General features: G+C 42.2%; 1 protein-coding gene across 1 annotated transcript; it reads right to left on the reverse strand.

Moving 5' to 3' along the window:
• Positions 1 to 3,294: 3,294 nt before the first annotated feature.
• LOC311105630 (prolactin-releasing peptide receptor-like) lies at positions 3,295 to 4,850 on the reverse strand (the record flags this gene model as incomplete). The annotated part of the gene is made up of 2 exons (XM_084147832.1): positions 3,295 to 3,633; positions 4,023 to 4,850. The coding sequence occupies 2 exons, from the start codon at positions 4,848 to 4,850 to the stop codon at positions 3,295 to 3,297; spliced, it is 1,167 nt and encodes a 388-aa protein (XP_084003958.1).
• Positions 4,851 to 19,793: the final 14,943 nt, after the last annotated feature.

Genomic DNA, 19,793 nt, shown 5'->3' on the forward strand with positions numbered 1-19,793 from the left:
GATCTGTCGATGTGCCCTTGAGCAGGGCATTGACCCTGGTTGCTGCTGTGTGTCGCTCTGGATGGGAGTCTGCTAGATGACTAATGTGATGTAGTTTTGAGCGGCTTCACTGCAAGTATATTGTATGTTTTAAATATTAAATAAAAAAATAATCTAAAAAAATAAAAAATCCCATTACTGTCATAGCTGCAAGATAGGATAAATGAAACAAATTAGCATGCACACACATTTAGCACCATGGCAATACTGGCACATCTCACTGCTCTGCCCTTTGTTTAGAGCCACTTCCTGTGACACTTGTCACGGCTACTGGTCTAAATAGCTATATCATTTTGCTATTGGTGGATGTGCATGTGTATATTTAATTGTTTGTCTGTGTGTATGTGAAAACGTGACGTGTGAAATAGACAAAAAAATAACAGAGCACATTTTTTTCACATGTACGATTTCACAGTCTTTATAATTAGCAAACAAACAGGATCAGGGGCATGCGTCATGCAGCCATTATTTTCGGATGATGGAGGAGGTGGTAAGTTGGAGAATTTTGCATTTTTCAAACACCTGAAACATATTTTTCCTGCAATCTAGAGCCATAATCATGATGCCTAATTCTATGTTAAAAATAGATTTTTCTGCATAGGTTATCTAAGCATACCTCTTTACCTGTCAGAATGAGGGTGTCCTTCTGACTGTTGTAAATCCCACATCTCAATATATTGCACTAACATGCCTAGCATATTACATCCAAATTACAACACAGTACATGGGAGCATAACATACATCATCAACGCAGGCACATATCATGGCATCATAATCAATACAGAAATATCTTGATATTATCATAAGGTGTCAGATCACATTTAAACAAAGTATTTTTCTGCATATCTAAGCATAACTCCTGACTGGTGTATTTTAAAAAAAGAAACAAAATATGCTTTTCTGCATCTCTGCAAAAATCTGGGTAAAAGAGAAATGTGAATGTTGTTCAGTACATTTAGCATTTCCTTGCTTTTCTAAAGTCTACCAACCTTGCCAGCAGGCATGCCAGCTAAGATAGTTAGGCAATCTACTCCAATTTGATTGATAGCCTGAAATAGCTTGGTAGCTAGGTATGAGGTTGGGAGATTGGGAACATATCTAGCTGGCAAAAATTGCTAGGTGGCTAGTAATACAGAGAAACAAAACATTTTTGCTTTATTTATTTATCAAGAAGGAATCAATAGTCTACATGGCTTGATCAAATTCATTTACAAACATACCTCCTGCGAGTCCTGGCCATCACCGGCCACTAAAGTCAAATCAACTGCTGTGTGTGTCACTCGAAACTCTCTCTCCTCCTCCACTGACGATACTGTCTGCATGCACTAGAGCCCTCAAACTCAACTCTGGACCTCGAAGCCAGTTCCATTGCCTGGTCCAGTCATTGTGCCCTCTCTACAAAATACAGCTGACAGATCTTTTAATAAATAATTATAATAAAATGTGGGCTTAAAAATTAAGTTCAATAATTATTTTAACATTTGAAAAATAAATAAACAGATAAAATCTGAGGGGGCACGTGCCATTGTGCCCCCTATGGGCATGACGCCTCTGAACAGCATACAGGAAACCAAGGTGATGCCCACAATGAGGCAGGGTAGAACAGGTGCCTCTACAGAGAAGCAACAGTGTTCATTACAACCCCCTGTACCTTTTCCATTATATTCGATTTTGCAGATTGGGTAAAACACATTTTGCTCACACTTAACAGCAGCAGTCTGTTTTGAAGTCAGTTTTGATTCAATCTGGTTGTAGACAAACATCCATACAGATCACAATTAAAGCCATTCCGACCCAGTGTTCTTGTTGGACTGACACTATGTGTGGTGTGCTAGAGTGAGTTAGTGACAGCGTGCTCAGAGGCCTTGTGAATGGTAGCTACATTAACCCCAGCTAACTAAGCTGTCCTCACACCTCCAATAAGCTGTCAGAATGAAATTAGGGCCTCAACCACCACCCTCAGAGAGACTGCCCAACCCTGTTAGATACACACACTTCCTCCGCTTTCACTCAGTGTAACCATGTCTATACAATTTTTTGGCAAAAGATGACACCAGGGTTATGATTTTGGGTTGAAACCCACTTGTTATCACGACACACTGGGAAATCAGAGTAGGAACTTCGTGCAACACATCAATTTTTTTGGGAGGAGAAATTAACTTAAAAAAACAACTAACCTTTTTAACAGAACATAACACCAAGTCAAGTCACAAACACCAACAGAAATTGCCTCTGGGAATTAATCCATTTGATTAGGCTCAAAGCCAGTGTCTCTGGGTTCAGCAAGTGCCAAGAAAAAGTATGTTGTTTTCTAGCTACGCTACCTAGCAACAGATAAGAAACTAATCCAATTGTGATGTACATTTGGCAGGCTGGGTGCTGTTCCTGGCCTGTCAGTAAACATGGCAGCCATAATGTCACTGTTGGTGACTGTAAAGATAGCACTTCGCTTTGGATTAATTGAGTTCCAGGGAGCTGATTGGGTTTGAGACTGCAGGGAACAACACCTGTTCAAAGATACTCCAATACACCTAACTAGCACTGGGCTGGGCTGGGGATTCAATCCATATGGCCCAGGCAAAGACAAATAGAAGGGGGGGGGGGGGGGGGGGGGTGGAGAGCTAGGGAAAGGGGGCAGAGAGAAAAAGAGAGAGAAAGTGGAATCAAAATAAAAGTAAAGCTACATACATTGAAATACATTCGGAAAAAGGGATTAAGAGAGAGTAAGAAGAAGGAGAGAAAGTAAGAAAGATGTCAAAATCAGGCGAAAGCGTAGTAGAATGAGAGAACAACAGAAAAGAGTGAGCTGTCTTTGCAGACTGCTGTCCTCTGTCCTCCTCTGTTTAGTGTGTAATCCATTTGGAGAGTGAGGGGTTCAGAGCAGGGTCATCTCCCCCCTCTGCCACTGCCAGACCTGCATCCCAGCTCAAGGTCGCGACAGTGTTTACACGCTCTGCCTCGCAATAGCTGTGGGACCTGCTCATCGTCTTTGGCAGCAGGGCTGCTGTAGTGACACCCAAGGCAAATAGAATGAACGATCCAGAGGGTTGATGTTCTTCAGAGCAGTCTAATCCCCATGTCACACTGTCTCTCCGCCTCTCCTCATTCTCTCCTCCTCCCTGTTCCTACAGTGGGTGTCTGGCTGGAGACCCGTTGTCGTCTCTAACTGCGTATATGAGATATATGTAATGGCTGCTGCTATGGTATATGACCTTTGACCCCTACCTATAAACCATGCTGTGGTTCCTGATGCTCTCATAGGGTGCTGTCGTTGGTGGGGTCGGACTCGGGACTGGCGGCCCCCGGGGTCTCCTTGGCGGGGGCGGGGACCTCAGAGAGCAGGCTGAGGCAGGTGGCTGGGTTCCGGGAGGTGCAGCGGGAGAGGAGCTGGCCCCCTGGGGGCCCCTGGCTGCGGCAAGGACACAGGTAGCCCTTGAGGTGCAGCCAGACCTTGCTGTGCAGGGAGGCGTAGATGAAGGGGTTGTAGCAGGCGGAGCTCATGGCCACCAGGTGGCAGCACACCTGCAGCACGTTGACGTAGCGCTTGCCCACGATGTGGTAGTCTGGGTCCAGGTCAAGCAGCAGGTTCAGCACCTGTAGGGAGGGAGGAGAAATACACACAGTCAGGGGTCACATACATTAGGATTACATTGGATTACTTTGGGATTATGTACAGCCTAGGTGATGTAACTGCCCCTAAAATGCTTTTTCATCCTATTTTCTCAAAGAAATCTGCTCAATTATATTAAAATGTCAACAATGTCAGGAAAATTGATGGGCTATCAGGAAAGTGCAGTGGGCTATCATTGTGAGTGCATTGTGCCTGTGCCTGTGCCTGGGTGTGTGCCTGTGTGTGTGTGTGTGTGTGTGTGTGTGTGTGTGTGTGTGTGTGTGTGTGTGTGTGTGTGTGTGTGTGTGTGTGTGCGTGTGTGTGTGTGTGTGTGTGCGCGCACATCCACATCCGTGTGTGCGTGTGTTCTCACCTGCAGGGGCAGCCAGCAGAGGGCAAAGGCAAGCACAGAGGCCACCAGGAGAGAAAAGGTTTTCCTCCTCCTCTGGCTCCAGCGCTGCTGGCAGTGTGAGGGCTCTCCGGGCAGCGTGTGGCGTCTCAGGTGCACTGTAATAGCACAGTAGGACACGCTGACTGACAGCAGAGGGATCATATAGGACGCTACCAGGATACAGCAGGAGTAGAGCAGCCTGAGCTGGCCAGAGCTCGGCCAGAACTCCTCACACACCACCAGCTCCACCCCACGGGGCCTCAGGTCCAGGTAGCGAGTGTGGAAGGAGGGAGGGGCAGCCAGGGCCAGAGACATCCCCCACACCCCCAGCACCACCGCGCCACAGCCCCCCACAGAGATCCTCCTCCTCACTGGGTGGGCCACCACCACGTAGCGGTCCACAGCGATGGCCGTGAGGGACAGCACCGAGGCGAAGACAGTGGCGGCCTGCAGCAGCGGCACCAGGTGGCAAAGAGGGCGTCCGAAGGCCCAGCCGTGGCTGTCGAAGGCATACGAGGCGGTCAGAGGGACGCAGGTCAGACACATCAGCAGGTCGCCGGCCGCCAGGTTACCGATGAAGAAGTTGGTGGCGTTGTGGAGCTTCTTATCAGCCAGGATACAGGCCAGCAGGATGGAGTTGCCTATGCCGGCCACAGCCACCAGGAGGCAGTAGAGGGGCAGGAAGAGGGGCTTGAAGCGCAGCAGCAGCTGAATGCCAGAGAACATGTCCAGGGGGTTGTTGCTGTGGTTCAAGGAGGGGCCTCCAGTAGTGTTGGCCCCACTCAGGACCTCTTCCAGGATGGGATCCATCTCAGTACACTGCTCCCCTATGGCACAAAATAGGGAGTCACTACATTGTGGCAGTTAGGAAAGACTGGAGGAAACATCATCATTTACAGCATGATAGACCAAAGAAGAGGGTTGAACCAATATCTAAGTTCACTTAGATTCCGATTTCAATCTGTTCATAACCATGACCCTCAGTAGCCCCGTCTGCCTTAGCTGCTAACATAATATGTACCAAAGATTATGGATAAACTGACAAGATACATGTCTCTCCGCCCCTAATAATGGGAGTCGTTGTCCACAAAGCGGCACGGCGGGCTGTCTAGCTCCCACCTATCCTTTCTTTGATTGGTGGATATATCTCATTATTGTAATCCTTTTTTAAATATTCAATGAGGGTTGTTGACGTCAACCGCATGTATTCAATGGAGAGAGATGCTATGCTACTAGCCTCATGCCATGAATATGCACAGCCATCTCGAGACAACTCAGATAAAAATATTTTTTTCTCCAAGTTGCCTGGATGTCACGTGTCCTACTTACATCAGTACACTCCTAACAACTTAAGCATTACGACACTTCTATTAGATCAAATAAACCTCACGTAGCAAATTAGCCATTCATTTTTTTGTTGACCAAATCCGACACTCTCCATACATAACCTCCTTGCTTGGTGGGCGAAACAACGAAAAAGCAGCACCTGCTGGTGGGAGACATCTTTTTCACCGAGTTGGGCATCTCTCTTCCTCTTCCTCTATGTATGTCCTAACCCAAATTTCATTTTATTTTTGGGAGGCGGGATGTGTGCGTCTATGTAAATGTCATATCTTTCCTGTCCAGTCTCTTTAATACCTTGACCGCTCACTTTACTGGCCGCACTCACTTTACTCACTTGGTATAAGCACCAGCGCCTCGGATATGCATCCGCTGTAACAACGCTGTTGCAATGCACTTCATAGAGCTCTTCCAGCCACTTACTTCTGAGCCTTGATGAGAGCTGAAAACCCTCTGATTGCAAATCAGAAGAGCTCTACATCTCATCCAAAACCCAACCATGTCACACCTGCACTGACGCATATTTGTGGGATGAATCAGATGGCTTTATTAATTAAAATGTGTTTCTTTCTAGTTCATTATTTATTAGATTAGGAAAGGAGATTGTTAGTGACCCCCAATCATAGCCTACTATTTGAGGATTTCTATTATGATTGCCCATAATCAAATATGCTTTAGCCAAGAAATACAGAGGTGGGTAGACTGATATACAGAGACAAATAGATGAAGGTTTTTCAGTCGCTCTCAATATGGTAAATCAACAGGTGGTGAGGAAGATGGAGGGATTTAATATGTAGCCTAAGTCATTGTGCTGTGACATGACAAACAACAGTGAATGGTGTCTTCATGCCATAATGTCTAGTGCCTACAGTACATTTGAGTGGATCTTCAGTCACTATCTTTATAGGCTGCATATGTGATGTACTTGTCCAAGCAGAGAGAGACATTGAGATGAAAGACAGTCCTATACTCTTGAGTGATATTGCAGTCTAGTATTGGATGGTATTTCATCTGTGAAATGACCAGGCTCCCTATTTAAAATCTATGGCAACAGAGATAACAATCAAATTGCTCCTGAAACACACTTAATCTGTTGCCCTGCTATCATGATGGACCAATGTCATTATGTCACAGTATCTGATCTAGTACACTGGTGGATCAAGCAGACCACAAAAACGCACAAGAAAAAGACTGGCAAAACTAACACAAATATCAGAATAATAGTCAGAATAATAATACATTTATAAAAAATGGACACATTCCTTTTTTTATCTGTGATTTAACAAATAACATATGATTACATATTCTAATATTTGGTAACATTTGAACCATTAACAATTTAAAAAAATCATCAAACCCATCAAATCAGCCATACATACTGTAGTTTTAGTCCATTTTTTTGGCCTAAATAAACCTTTTAAAATATAATTTCAAATGTTCACATTTTCTGTATTCCACAACAAAACAAGCAACATTGATTTAAGCTGTGATTATGTGTATTCTGTTTTTTTCTATGCATAAGTGTTGTGCATTGTGTGTAGTGTGTATGGCATGTGTAAGGTGTGTGGAAGATAAGCGAGAGAAGCCTACTTGTACAATGCCTTGCTTTTCCTGAGAGGCAGTATGCGTCTCTCCTCTCTGTCACGTCTCTTCACTTCAGTGACTGTCTCTCTCCTCTTCCTCTCCTCTTCCTCTTCTCTTCCCTCTCTCCCTGTGATGTGAGCGTAACCCCCCCCCCCTCTCTCTCAGAGCCCAGCCAGTGCTTGTCCTTCAGCAGACAGTCTGGGAATGAGGGGTAGCAGGCTGCCACAGACGCTCATATGCACTTAGATAGTGAGAACACTTTCACTCACAGCATATAGTGATTGTAAAGAGAGATTGTGTGGTGCCCCCACACTATCCTCCCTTCTCTCTCTCCCCCTCCCTCTTTTTCTCCCTCTCTACCTCTCCCTCACACCCTCCAGAGATGTCAATCACACAAACTGCATGAATTTCTACATTATTTCCCTCCTAAAACATGTCGCTAACCTCCTTCCGTAAGTGCACAACGCAACACACATAGTTCTCTCTCTTACGCAGTCAGACACAAATCCAAACCTGCATCAAATGATAACAACAGATGAACAACCTGCAATTAAATGTATCTTCAGGCTATCCCTCCATCCCTTTCTGCCTCACACACATGCATGCACACACACGCACACACCACAGGAGGTTGGTGGCACCTTAATTGGGGAGGACAGGCTCGTGGTAATGGCTGGAGCGGAATTAAAGGAATGGTATCAAATACATCAAACACACAGTTTCCAGGTGTTTGATGCCATTCCATTCGCTCCGTTCCGGCCATTATTATGAGCCGTCCTCCCCTCAGCAGCCTCCTGTGACACACACTCACAGTCATTTTTTATTTATTTAACGTACAATTGTAAGGTCTCAGATACACCAGTAGCGTTTGCTGGCCGAGAGTACTGAGCACCTCTGAATGTTATTTGCGAATGTTATTTGCGAACTGAGTGGGCACCGATTTTACATGGAGAATCGCATGAAATATTTCAGCAGACGTCTACATCGGGTGGTCCCTAAAACACAGCCTGCTGAATGATCGGTAGACGAATGCCAGATCCACATTTGGTGCGATGTGTGCGAGCGCTAAGGCAACCAATTGCAATAGGATTGTGAGTTTGCGCAACTTGTAGATTAAGATAATATTCAAAGGTAAACGTTTATTATTAATTTTATGAATTTGGCATCCTATCTATAGGGCTAATGTTAGTTTATTTCAATCACTTTGGCACATTTTTCAGATGTAAGTGGTATATTTTCAAAACTCTAAGTACAAAACTCAAAACTGATAACACTTGTAATGCCCCCTATCTTACCTTCAGAACCTTTGATTGCGCATTCATTAGGGTTTCACACATCTTTCACCCCTGAGTCATTCCTGCAAAATCTAAGTTTTCTGTGAAATACCATGAGAACATTTTGTTTAGTCACCAATACATCAGATAATGATAGGCTCACCATTTACCATTTAATCCAATAGCAAAAAATAGAAGATACACATTTCAAAACTGTTCTTTTTGAAGTGCTGGTTAGAAAGAATAGTAGATAGTATTATGATTTTCCATACTGTATTTGACTAAAACTTGAAATGCACAATTCTTTAAATAATTTGTATCCAATGGCAGGTTGTGAGCATGCTGAGAAATATGTCAGTCTTACAGTTTCATTATCTTTATATAGTACACACATTGGACAAATCATCAGAAATGGGGTATTGTAAAGCAGTTGGCTACTGTAAAAATGTAGCAAGGTGTTATATGCCATTCATGCCCCATGCAACATTGTACAAGATCACCTTTTCTAAATGTCAGCTGATACAGTATCGCCTATCTCTCCTTGAAATTCATCAGCTTACATTGCTTTAGGACTGTAAAATTCCAGGAACTTTCAATAAATTCTCTGGTTTTCCAAAAATCCTGGTTGGAGGATTCCCAGAATCAGAAGGCAATAAGCAGGAAATCCAGAATCCTCCAACAAGGATTTATGGAAAACCAGGGAATTTATTGAAAGTTCCCAGAATTTTGCAACCCTACATTGTATCAATTTAATTTATTCACAAGTGTAAGGACCAGAAATTGAAATGGGTTTAGCATATTTATTGAGGAAATGTTGAGAATGAGAATGGACCAAATGAAGCTAAGGGCTGCAGATGAAGGATCCAGGAGAGTTCACTCTATAGGGCACATATGTCAAACTCATTCCACGGAGGGCCCAGTGTCTGTGAGTTTTCGCTCCTCCCTTGTACTTGATTGATCAATTAAGGTCACTGATTAGTTAGGAACTCCCCTCACCTGGGTGTCTAGGTCTTAATTGGACACAAATTTAAAGGAAATAACAAAAACCAGCATACACTCGGCCCTCCAGGGAATGAGTTTGATACCCCTGTAGGGTTTGGCTTGGAGTCTCATCACCATCAGGCCGTGGTAGTTAGGCTGTTGTGGTGAAGGCAATCCCGGAAGAGCCTTAAAGGAACCAAAGTAAAAGGAGAACGACATGGGAGGAGGAGGGATGCAATGCAAAACAGAGAGGAAGAATGACTGTTTGGTCGGGTTTAAATAGGAGGGTAGTGGTGATTAAGTAGAGTGAGAACAGGTGTGGAGGCTGATTAGCAGTTAGTTGCAGCTGGAGCTTGTTTGAGGAGCTACGTTCAAGGCAACTAGTTAAGTGTTGCAAACAGTAGGAAGCTGATTGGCAATGGTTAGCGCCTGGTGCTTGTTGAGTTGCTAGGGAGCTGCTTTCAAGGCAACTAGTTAAGGGTTACATTGAAATCTGGTCCTCACCCCTGAATTTTTGTTAGTCCATAAAGGAAAATTCCACCTAAATTATATTTTGGTATTTGTTTCATTAGTCCATTGTTAACATCAGTGGTGTAAAGTACTTAAGTAGTACTTTCAAGTATTTTTACTTAAGTAGTTTTTTGGGGTATCTGTACTTTACTACTTATATTTGACAACTTTTACTTCACTACATTCCTAAAGAAAATAATGTACTTTTTACTCCATACATTTTTCCTGACACCCAAAAGTACTCATTATATTTTGAGTGCTTAGCAGAACAGGGAAATGGTCTAATTCACACACTTATCAAGAGAACATCCCTGGTCTGGCAGACTCACTAAACACATCCTTAGTTTGTAAATTATGTCTGAGTGTTGGAGTGTGCCCCTGGCTATCCGTAAATAAAAAATATAAATAAATAATGGTGCCATCTGGTTTGCTTAATATAAGGAATATGAATGATTTATAGTTTTATTTTTGATACTTAAGCATATTTTAGCAATTACATTTACTTTTGATACTTAAGTATATTTACAACCAAATACTTTTAGACTTTTACTCGCGTAGTATTTTACTGGGAGACTTTTACTTGAGTAAAAGTAAAGATACCTTAATAGAAAATGACTCAAGTATGAAAATTGGCTACTTTTTCCACCACTGGTTGACATAGTCCCAAAATGTTTTGCTTGTCACTTTCAAAAAAATCTTTCCACTTCGTCCTATTGAAGCACACTGGCTGATGGAGAATGATGATGTATAGTACTATTTACATCCACATAGGATTTGGCTTTACCTTCCAACATAAATTGATATCAAATTGATACAGTGGGGAAAACAAGTATTTAGTCAGCCACCAATTGTGCATGTTCTCCCACTTAAAAAGATGAGAGAGGCCTGTAATTTTCATCATAGGTACACGTCAACTATGACAGACAAAATGTGAATATTTTTTCCAGAAAATCACATTGTAGGATTTTTAATGAATTTATTTGCAAATTATGGTGGAAAATAAGTATTTGGTCAATAACAAAAGTTTCTCAATACTTTGCTATATACCCTTTGTTGGCAATGACACAGGTCAAACGATTTCTGTAAGTCTTCACAAGGTTTTCACACACTGTTGCTGGTATTTTGGCCCATTCCTCCATGCAGATCTCCTCTAGAGCAGTGATGTTTTGGGGCTGTCGCTGGGCAACACAGACTTTCAACTCCCTCCAAAGATTTTCTATGGGGTTGAGATCTGGAGATTGGCTAGGCCACTCCAGGACCTTGAAATGCTTCTTACGAAGCCACTCCTTCGTTGCCCGGGCGGTGTGTTTGGGATCATTGTCATGCTGAAAGACCCAGCCACGTTTCATCTTCAATGCCCTTGCTGATGGAAGGAGGTTTTCACTCAAAATCTCACGATACATGGCCCCATTCATTCTTTCCTTTACACGGATCAGTCGTCCTGGTCCCTTTGCAGAAAAACAGCCCCAAAGCATGATGTTTCCACCCCCATGCTTCACAGTAGGTATGGTGTTCTTTGGATGCAACTCAGCATTCTTTGTCCTCCAAACACGATGAGTTGAGTTTTTACCAAAAAGTTATATTTTGGTTTCATCTGACCATATGACATTCTCCAAATGCTGGATCATCCAAATGCACTCTAGCAAACTTCAGACGGGCCTGGACATGTACTGGCTTAAGCAGGGGGACACGTCTGGCACTGCAGGATTTGAGTCCCTGGCGGCGTAGTGTGTTACTGATGGTAGGCTTTGTTACTTTGGTCCCAGCTCTCTGCAGGTCATTCACTAGGTCCCCCCGTGTGGTTCTGGGATTTTTGCTCACCGTTCTTGTGATCATTTTGACCCCACGGGGTGAGATCTTGCGTGGAGCCCCAGATCGAGGGAGATTATCAGTGGTCTTGTATGTCTTCCATTTCCTAATAATTGCTCCCACAGTTGATTTTATCAAACCAAGCTGCTTACCTATTGCAGATTCAGTCTTCCCAGCCTGTTGCAGGTCTACAATTTTGTTTCTGGTGTCCTTTGACAGCTCTTTGGTCTTGGCCATAGTGGAGTTTGGAGTGTGACTGTTTGAGGTTGTGGACAGGTGTCTTTTATACTGATAACAAGTTCAAACAGGTGCCATTAATACAGGTAACGAGTGGAGGACAGAGGAGCCTCTTAAAGAAGAAGTTACAGGTCTGTGAGAGCCAGAAATCTTGCTTGTTTGTAGGTGACCAAATACTTATTTTCCACCATAATTTGCAAATAAATTCATAAAAAATCCTACAATGTGATTTTCTGGATTTTTTTTCCTCAATTTGTCTGTCATAGTTGACGTGTACCTATGATGAACATTACAGGCCTCTCATCTTTTTAAGTGGGAGAACTTGCACAATTGGTGGCTGACTAAATACTTTTTTCAGCAGTTATCAAACTATATGTTCACTAGGCACTACATAATTTTGGTTCAGTTCAATGTAATTAAGTGATAGTTAATTGTATTCTTAACAAATGACAAGAAAATCATATCAAAATATTGCATTTTGAAAAGCAGATACTTAGACTGAATATGCATGATTTGGTCCAGTGAACAAGTGACTTTGTGTGAATTTGTTTGTTGTTTTGAAGCATGAGACATTTTGAGGATCTGTTTAGATTTTTAGTCTTAGACATGTACCACATCCATGTGAAAATTGCACCTAAGTGATTGAAAAAAATCAGTCCTATAAATAGGATGCCAAATTCATGATATTAATAAAACTTTTACCTTTGGATATCTTTTATATGAAGGATGGTTGGTTGATTTCAAATTTCATCTTCAAGTTAATAATTCATATGTTGAATTCACGTGTCCATCACAACCAAAAGAAGTTGAAGAATAGGACTGAATCAAATCCAACTTTATTTGAAGTACATTTAAAGTTCAAAGGCACTAAAATATTTTGTCTTGCCCATTCACCCTCTGAATATAATAATAATAATAATAAATAATAATAATAAATAATAATAATGGCACACATACACAATGATGGCACACATACACAATGATGGCACACATACATAATCCATGTCTCAATTGTCTCAAAGCTTAACAATCCTTCTTTAACCTGTCTCCTCCCCTTCATCTACACTGATTTAAGTGAATTTAACAGGTGACATCAATAAGGGATCAAAGCTTTCACCTGGATTTACCTGGTCAGTCTACATCATGGGAAAAGCAGGTGTTCTTAATGTTTTGTACAATCAGTGTATATAATGAATAACATAAACTCAGCAAAAAAAGAAACGTCCTCTCAATGTCAACTGTGTTTATTTTCAGCAAACTTAACATGTGTAAATATTTGCATGAACATAACAAGATTCAACAACTGAGACATACACTGAACAAGTTCCACAGACATGTGACTAACATAAATTGAATAACGTAACAGTCAGTATCTGGTGTGGCCACCAGCTGCATTAAGTACTGCAGTGCATCTCCTCCTCATGGACTGTACCAGATTTGCCAATTCTTGCTGTGAGATGTTACCCCACCCCACCCTCCGATCCAACAGGTCCCAGACGTGCTCAATGGGAATGAGATCCGGGCTCTTCGCTGGCCATGGCAGAACACTGACATTCCTGTCTTGCAGGAAATCACGCACAGAACGAGCAGAATGGCTGGTGGCATTGTCATGCTGGAGGGTAATGTCAGGACGACATCCTCCTCCCTCAGGGTACGACATGAGGGAGGAGGATGTCTTCCTTGTAATGCACAGCGTTAAGATTTCCTGCAATGACAACAAGCTCAGTCCGATGATGCTGTGACACACCACCCCAGACCATGACGGACCCTCCACCTCCACCTCCATATCGATCCCGCTCCAAAGTACAGGCCTTGGTGTAACGCTCATTCCTTCGACGATAAACGCGAATCCGACCATCACCCCTGGTGAGACAAAACCGCGACTCGTCAGTGAAGAGCACTTTTTGCCAGTCCTGTCTGGTCCAGCGACGGTGGGTTTGTGCCCATAGGCGACGTTGTTGCCGGTGATGTCTGGTGAGGACCTGCCTTACAACAGGCCTACAAGTCCTCAGTCCAGCCTCTCTCAGCCTATTGCGGACAGTCTGAGCACTGATGGAGGGATTGTGCGTTCCTGGTGTAACTCGGGCAGTTGTTGTTGCCATCCTGTACCTGTCCCACAGGTATGATGTTTGGATGTACCAATCCTGTGCAGGTGTTGTTACTGCGACTGCGAGGACGATCAGCTGTCCGTCCTGTCTCCCTGTAGCGCTGCCTTAGGTGTCTCACAGTATGGACATTGCAATTTACTGCCCTGGCCACATCTGCAGTCATCATGCCTCTTTGCAGCATGCCTAAGGCACGTTCACGCAGATGAGCAGGGACCCTGGGCACCTTTCTTTTGGTGTTTTTCAGAGTCAGTAGAAAGGCCTCTTTAGTGTCCTAAGTTTTCAGAACTGTGACCTTAATTGCCTACCGTCTGTAAGCTGTTAGTGTCTTAACGACCGTTCCACAGGTGCATGTTCATTAATTGTTATGGTTCATTGAACAAGCATGGGAAACAGTGTTTAAACCCTTTACTATGAAGATTTGTGAAGTTATTTGGATTTTTACTAATTATCTTTGAAAGACAGGGTCCTGAAAAAAGGACGTTTCTTTTTTTGCTGAGTTTATATAAAAGACAATATCCGAAGGTAAAAGTTTATTATTAATATCATGAATTTGGCATCCTATATTGCGCTAATGGTAACTACTTCTAAACTTCTAAAGATCCAATTGACCTTCACATTGGAATGATGGTGTCCTTTGGGCAAATCAGATGTCAATGTAACCTACATAAACCCAACCTCACTCAGAAGAAAAGTAAGTCATGTTATTTTGGTAGTCTACGCAAATGAGTATGGAAGCTAATTAATCTCTAAATGTATTGACATGATAGCTCAGCTAAAATGAACACAGCTTATTTCCAAAGCTAAGCATAGACGGTAGACTCGTTCTCACGCAAGTGCATTACCCCTCACATACCAGTAGGAGTCACTGTTCAGGCAGGAATCCCTGGACAGTGGCTTCACATTTTATTTAAATATACCTTTATTTAGGTTGATGGCATGACGTTGAAACAAGACGTTGATTCAAACATACCATTTTACTATCAACATTGAAACAAGGTCAAATAAAATATGTCTAATCAAATATGAAATTCAACATAATTTCAACCACCCAATATACAATTATATTGAATGAAAAGGAATTGAATAATTTCTAAGTGGAATTTTCAACACAATTTCAACGTATACATAGTTCTGATGATTATGTTGAAATTAGATTGATGTAACAACCTGTTAATCAGGTTAAGTCATTGTATTTAAGTTGAATGTTTTAATGTTTACAAAGCTGGTTGAAATGAGATGAAAACAGTACTGGTGTTTATAGATTCCACGTCACAACAGGTTGACAAATGACATTGAAATAAATGTGTACCCAGTGTAATACAGTTGAGCAGAGGAGTTTATAGGATTTGCACACAGTGTCCGGATTTTTTTTTGCCTTTCATAAAAGCATTTCATGCAATTGTATGTAATTTAGCCTACATGACTGGAGACATTAGCAGAATCTTGTTTTAATACCACACAATTGACTGAAATGAGCGGCTACATGGACATTGACAAACTGAGATAAAAATGACCTTGTCGTGAATGCAACCAATAGCCCAGAAAAGACAGAAAACACTGGTTGTACAATATTAGGAAATCCAATGCAACACATTACTGAGTACCACTCTCCATATTTTCAAGCATAGTGGTGGCTGCATCATGTTATGGGTATGCTTGTAATCATTAAGGACTGGGGAGTTTTTCAGGATAAAAAAGAAACTGAATGGAGCTAAGCACAGGCAAAATCTTAGAAGAAAACCTGGTTCAGTCTGCTTTCCACCAGACACTGGGAGATGAATTCACCTTTCAGTAGGACAATAACCTAAAACACAAGGCCAAATCTATACTGGAGTTTCTTACCAAGAAGACAGTGAATGTTTCTGAGTGGCCGAGTTACAGTTTTGACTTCAATCTACTTAAAAATATATGGCAAGACCTGAAAATAGTTGTCTTGCGATGATCAACAACCAATTTTACAGAGCTTGAAGAATACAGAAAATAATATTAAGCGATAATTTGCAAACATTTCTAAAAACATGTTTTCACTTTATCATTATGATGTGTTGTGTGTAGATGGGTGTTTTTTTTTTTGATTCAGTCCATTTTTAATTCAGGCTGTAACACAATGCAAATAGTCCGGGTAGCCATGATTAGCTGTTCAGGAGTCTTATAGCTTGGGGGTAGAAGCTGTTAAGAAGCCTTTTGGACCTAGGCTCCGATTAGTCTTCTCTTTTCAGCATTAGGCATTTGCTTTCCAAACAACTTTTTCCTGTGATTGTTTTTAGAAATTTGCGAAAGGCCGGAACAACCACAGACATAGAATTCATACAACGGACATGCCCATTTAAGTCAGGACTGGCAGCCATTGCAAGTGTACCCATGAGTGTACCAGTCAAATTGTCAGGGTTAGAGGTGGCAAGTCCCTTCTATGGATTTTTTTCTATGGGCACAATGCAACAACAACAGCCTACTCGGAGCGCGGAGAGAGAGTGTGTTTTGGAGGATGGATGAGAAGTTTCGGATAATCTATTTAAATATGAGAATGTGTTATATAGGGACATAAAACTAAAACTTAGATTTAACTGAGGGGGCAATGCCCCCTTTTGCCCCATTGTAGAGCCGGGCCCAATTCAGGTACACTGGCTGTAAAAAAACATTTTTCCCTTTTAACTACACTTTTATAGACTGGCACATTTTGTAAAAGGGAAATGTGAAGTTGTGTGATGTCAGATCTGTTTGCAAATTACAATCCCAACGTTATCTTCTGAAATGGATTCACAGAACATTCAGTAAGTGATGTGAAGTAATTATATAATAATATAATAATATGCCATTTAGCAGACGCTTTTATCCAAAGCGACTTACAGTCATGTGTGCATACATTTTTACGTATGGGTGGTCCCGGGGATCGAACCCACTACCCTGGCGTTACAAGCGCCGTGCTCTACCAATTGAGCTACAGAGGACCAACATGCAACAATTTCAAAGATTTTACAGAGTTACAGTTCATATAAGGAAATCAGTAAATTGAAATAAATTCATTAGGCCCTAATCTATGGATTTCACATGACTGGGAATAGAGATATGCATCTGCTGCTCACAGATACCTTTAAAAAAAAAAAGGTAGAGGCGTGGATCAGAAAACCAGTCAGTATCTGGTGTGACCACCATTTGGCTCATGCAGCGCGACACGTCTCCTTCGCATAGAGTTGATCAGGCTGTTGATTGTAGCCTGTGGAATGTTGTCCCACTCCTCTTCAATGGCTGTGCAAAATTGCTGGCTATTGGCGGGAACTGGAACACGCTGTCGTACACGTCGATCCAGAGCATCTTAAACTTGCTCAATGGTTGACATGTCTGGTGAGTATGCAGGCCATGGAAGAACTGGGACTTTTTTAGATTCCAGGAATTGTCTACATATCCTTGCGACATGGGGCCATGCAGGTGATGGTGGCAGATGAATGGCACGACAATGGGCCAAAGGATCTCGTCACGGTGTCTTTGTGCATTCAAATTGCCATCGATAAAATGCTATTATGTTTGTTGTCCGTACGCTTGCCCATACCATAACCCCACCAATACCATGGAGCAATCTGTTCACAATGTTGACATCAGCAAACCGCTCGCCCACATGATGCTATACACGTTGTCTGCCATCTGCCCGGTACAGTTGAAACCGGGATTCATCAGTGAAAATGATGCAGTCCACGTGATGTGTTTGTGTAGTCTCTCTGACGCTTACATCAAGCCTACATTCTGTTGGTGTTTGTTGTGTGTGCTCTGTGTGGCTACATAATGTGTTTAAATGTGTGTGGTTGTATGTGTGTGTGCATGCGTGTGTGTGTTTGTGTGCTGACTGTGATAAGGTCAGCTGCAGGGCAGGCAGGGCAGAGAGGGTCAGACCACAGAAGGTGTCCAGAAGGTGCATCAAACAACAGAACACAACAGAACAAAACAAAACACAGCTGGACAGAACAAGGTCCCAGTCCCACAAGCTTCTTTCATAATTCAGATCTTAACAAATGTGACACAAAGACCAAAGAGAAGAGCTGTCCCACCTCACCATCTCCTGTTCTGCCCCTTAGAGAAGATACACTTGTGCCCAAAGGAATGTGCCCTGTAAGTGATTTGTGAGCAAATGTAGGTCTCGATTTAATCAGATCTGCTTTAGCCGACATCCGCATAGCGGTTGTTTTGGCGGTGAAAATGTATTAGAGCTGTCAAATGCACAAGAGGCTCCTGGCATAATACCTAATGCGGACATTGCCATTGGCTACACATTCAGAGAAATCCCATGCAGCCTTGTTTACAAGTTTGAACACTGGAATGTGAGATGTAATCTACACCTCCATTAGGCTGATAGAAATCCTCATTATTTTATTTAATGATTTTCAATTTGAGAGGCATATTCCTATATAGCCGTTCTGAACTTCTAACGCGAGTGGGACAGGTGTGGCTTCATAACAATGATCACAAGAGCAGCTGCTCACCGATTTGACCGCTCCGATGTAGTTACACCTCCGACAACGCCAAAACATCCGCTAAGCCGGTGTCGGCTCTCGCCGGTTAACACTTGATCTGATTGAATATATGTGTTATTACCATCAAAGCCGCAGTTGCAGGGGTACACATAACAAATGCATACTGTACACATCATACCCGTTTTCTAGTGTTATTTTTGGAGGGCTACTGCATAAGTGATATTGCTTATTGTCGAAATACATATAAAACTGCATATATTTTTGAAAGTTTTAAACATACTGTATGGGCCTAGAATTTATGCTTTGGCTTGTTGTTGAAAGAAAGAAAAAAAGAAAGAAAGAAAGAAAGAAAGAGCAGTACACTCAGCCTGTCATCATTTCATTCGATGGTGCCAAAACCCCTCATCTACACCTATAGAGGACAGACTGACACACTCCAGCTAACCTCCCACATACAACCCAATATATCTCTCAGGTTTAAATAGACTGGTTTTAATACGTCTGTGCAAACTCACATCAGTGTGAAGTGAGATATAATACAATTTAAAAGAAAATGAAATGCATTCTGATAGAAACTGGTTATTGCTTCCATATGTCTAAGTTACTGACACTAAGCTGCAGTAATACTTTCCTATCATCTCTCTGTAGGTTACTGTATTGTAACCTGTCAAACCACTATTGTGCTCGGTGTCTTAGATAGGAGAGACTAATTAAATCATTGAATGTCATTTCTGTTAGGCTAATTGAAAACAGTCTACCCTGTTTCATCATCCCTGCATATTTACCTCTCTCTCTCTCTCTCTCTCTCTCTCTCTCTCTCTCTCTCTCTCTCTCTCTCTCTCTCTCTCTCTCTCTCTCTCTCTCTCTCTCTCTCTCTCTCTCTCTCTCTCTCTCTCTCTCTCTCTCTCTCTCTCTCTCTCCGGTCATACATTTACCCGGTCTATTAATACTCCAGATTATGAAAATGACTTACAGGCAGTCTTTGTCTAGACACTAACTGTCTAATTCATATTCATAATGGGAAGTTTGAATAGTCTGTATGGCCAGAAGGCTCTGTTCATGGAGGATATACAGCCAGTGAGGAGAGATATAGTAATCGTATTAGTTGATTAAAGGAAATGAGACCACACTACCATTTAACAGTTTGAATGTAATCATTTTGATGACATTTATTCATAGTGTAAAAAAAGATCTGAAGTGGTCAGGGATGGAGCTGTTTGTTAAACTTTGTTGTCATCTCCACTTGGATTTGCCTCTTGACTGCAGGTACATCTGTCTGACTGCCACAGTTCCCTGCAATCTGCACACACAAAGATGGTGAGAAATATGTAATCAGTGTCCCGCAGTGCCATTTGACTTCTCTGTGTGTGTGTGTGAGAAGGTGATTGGACCCCTTACCTGTATATCAGGGGTGACGGGCTTCTCACCGGCTCTGCTACATGGTCC

This window comes from Coregonus lavaretus (assembly GCF_964263955.1).
Source record: "Coregonus lavaretus genome assembly, chromosome: 30".
Classification (NCBI taxonomy): domain Eukaryota; kingdom Metazoa; phylum Chordata; class Actinopteri; order Salmoniformes; family Salmonidae; genus Coregonus; species Coregonus lavaretus.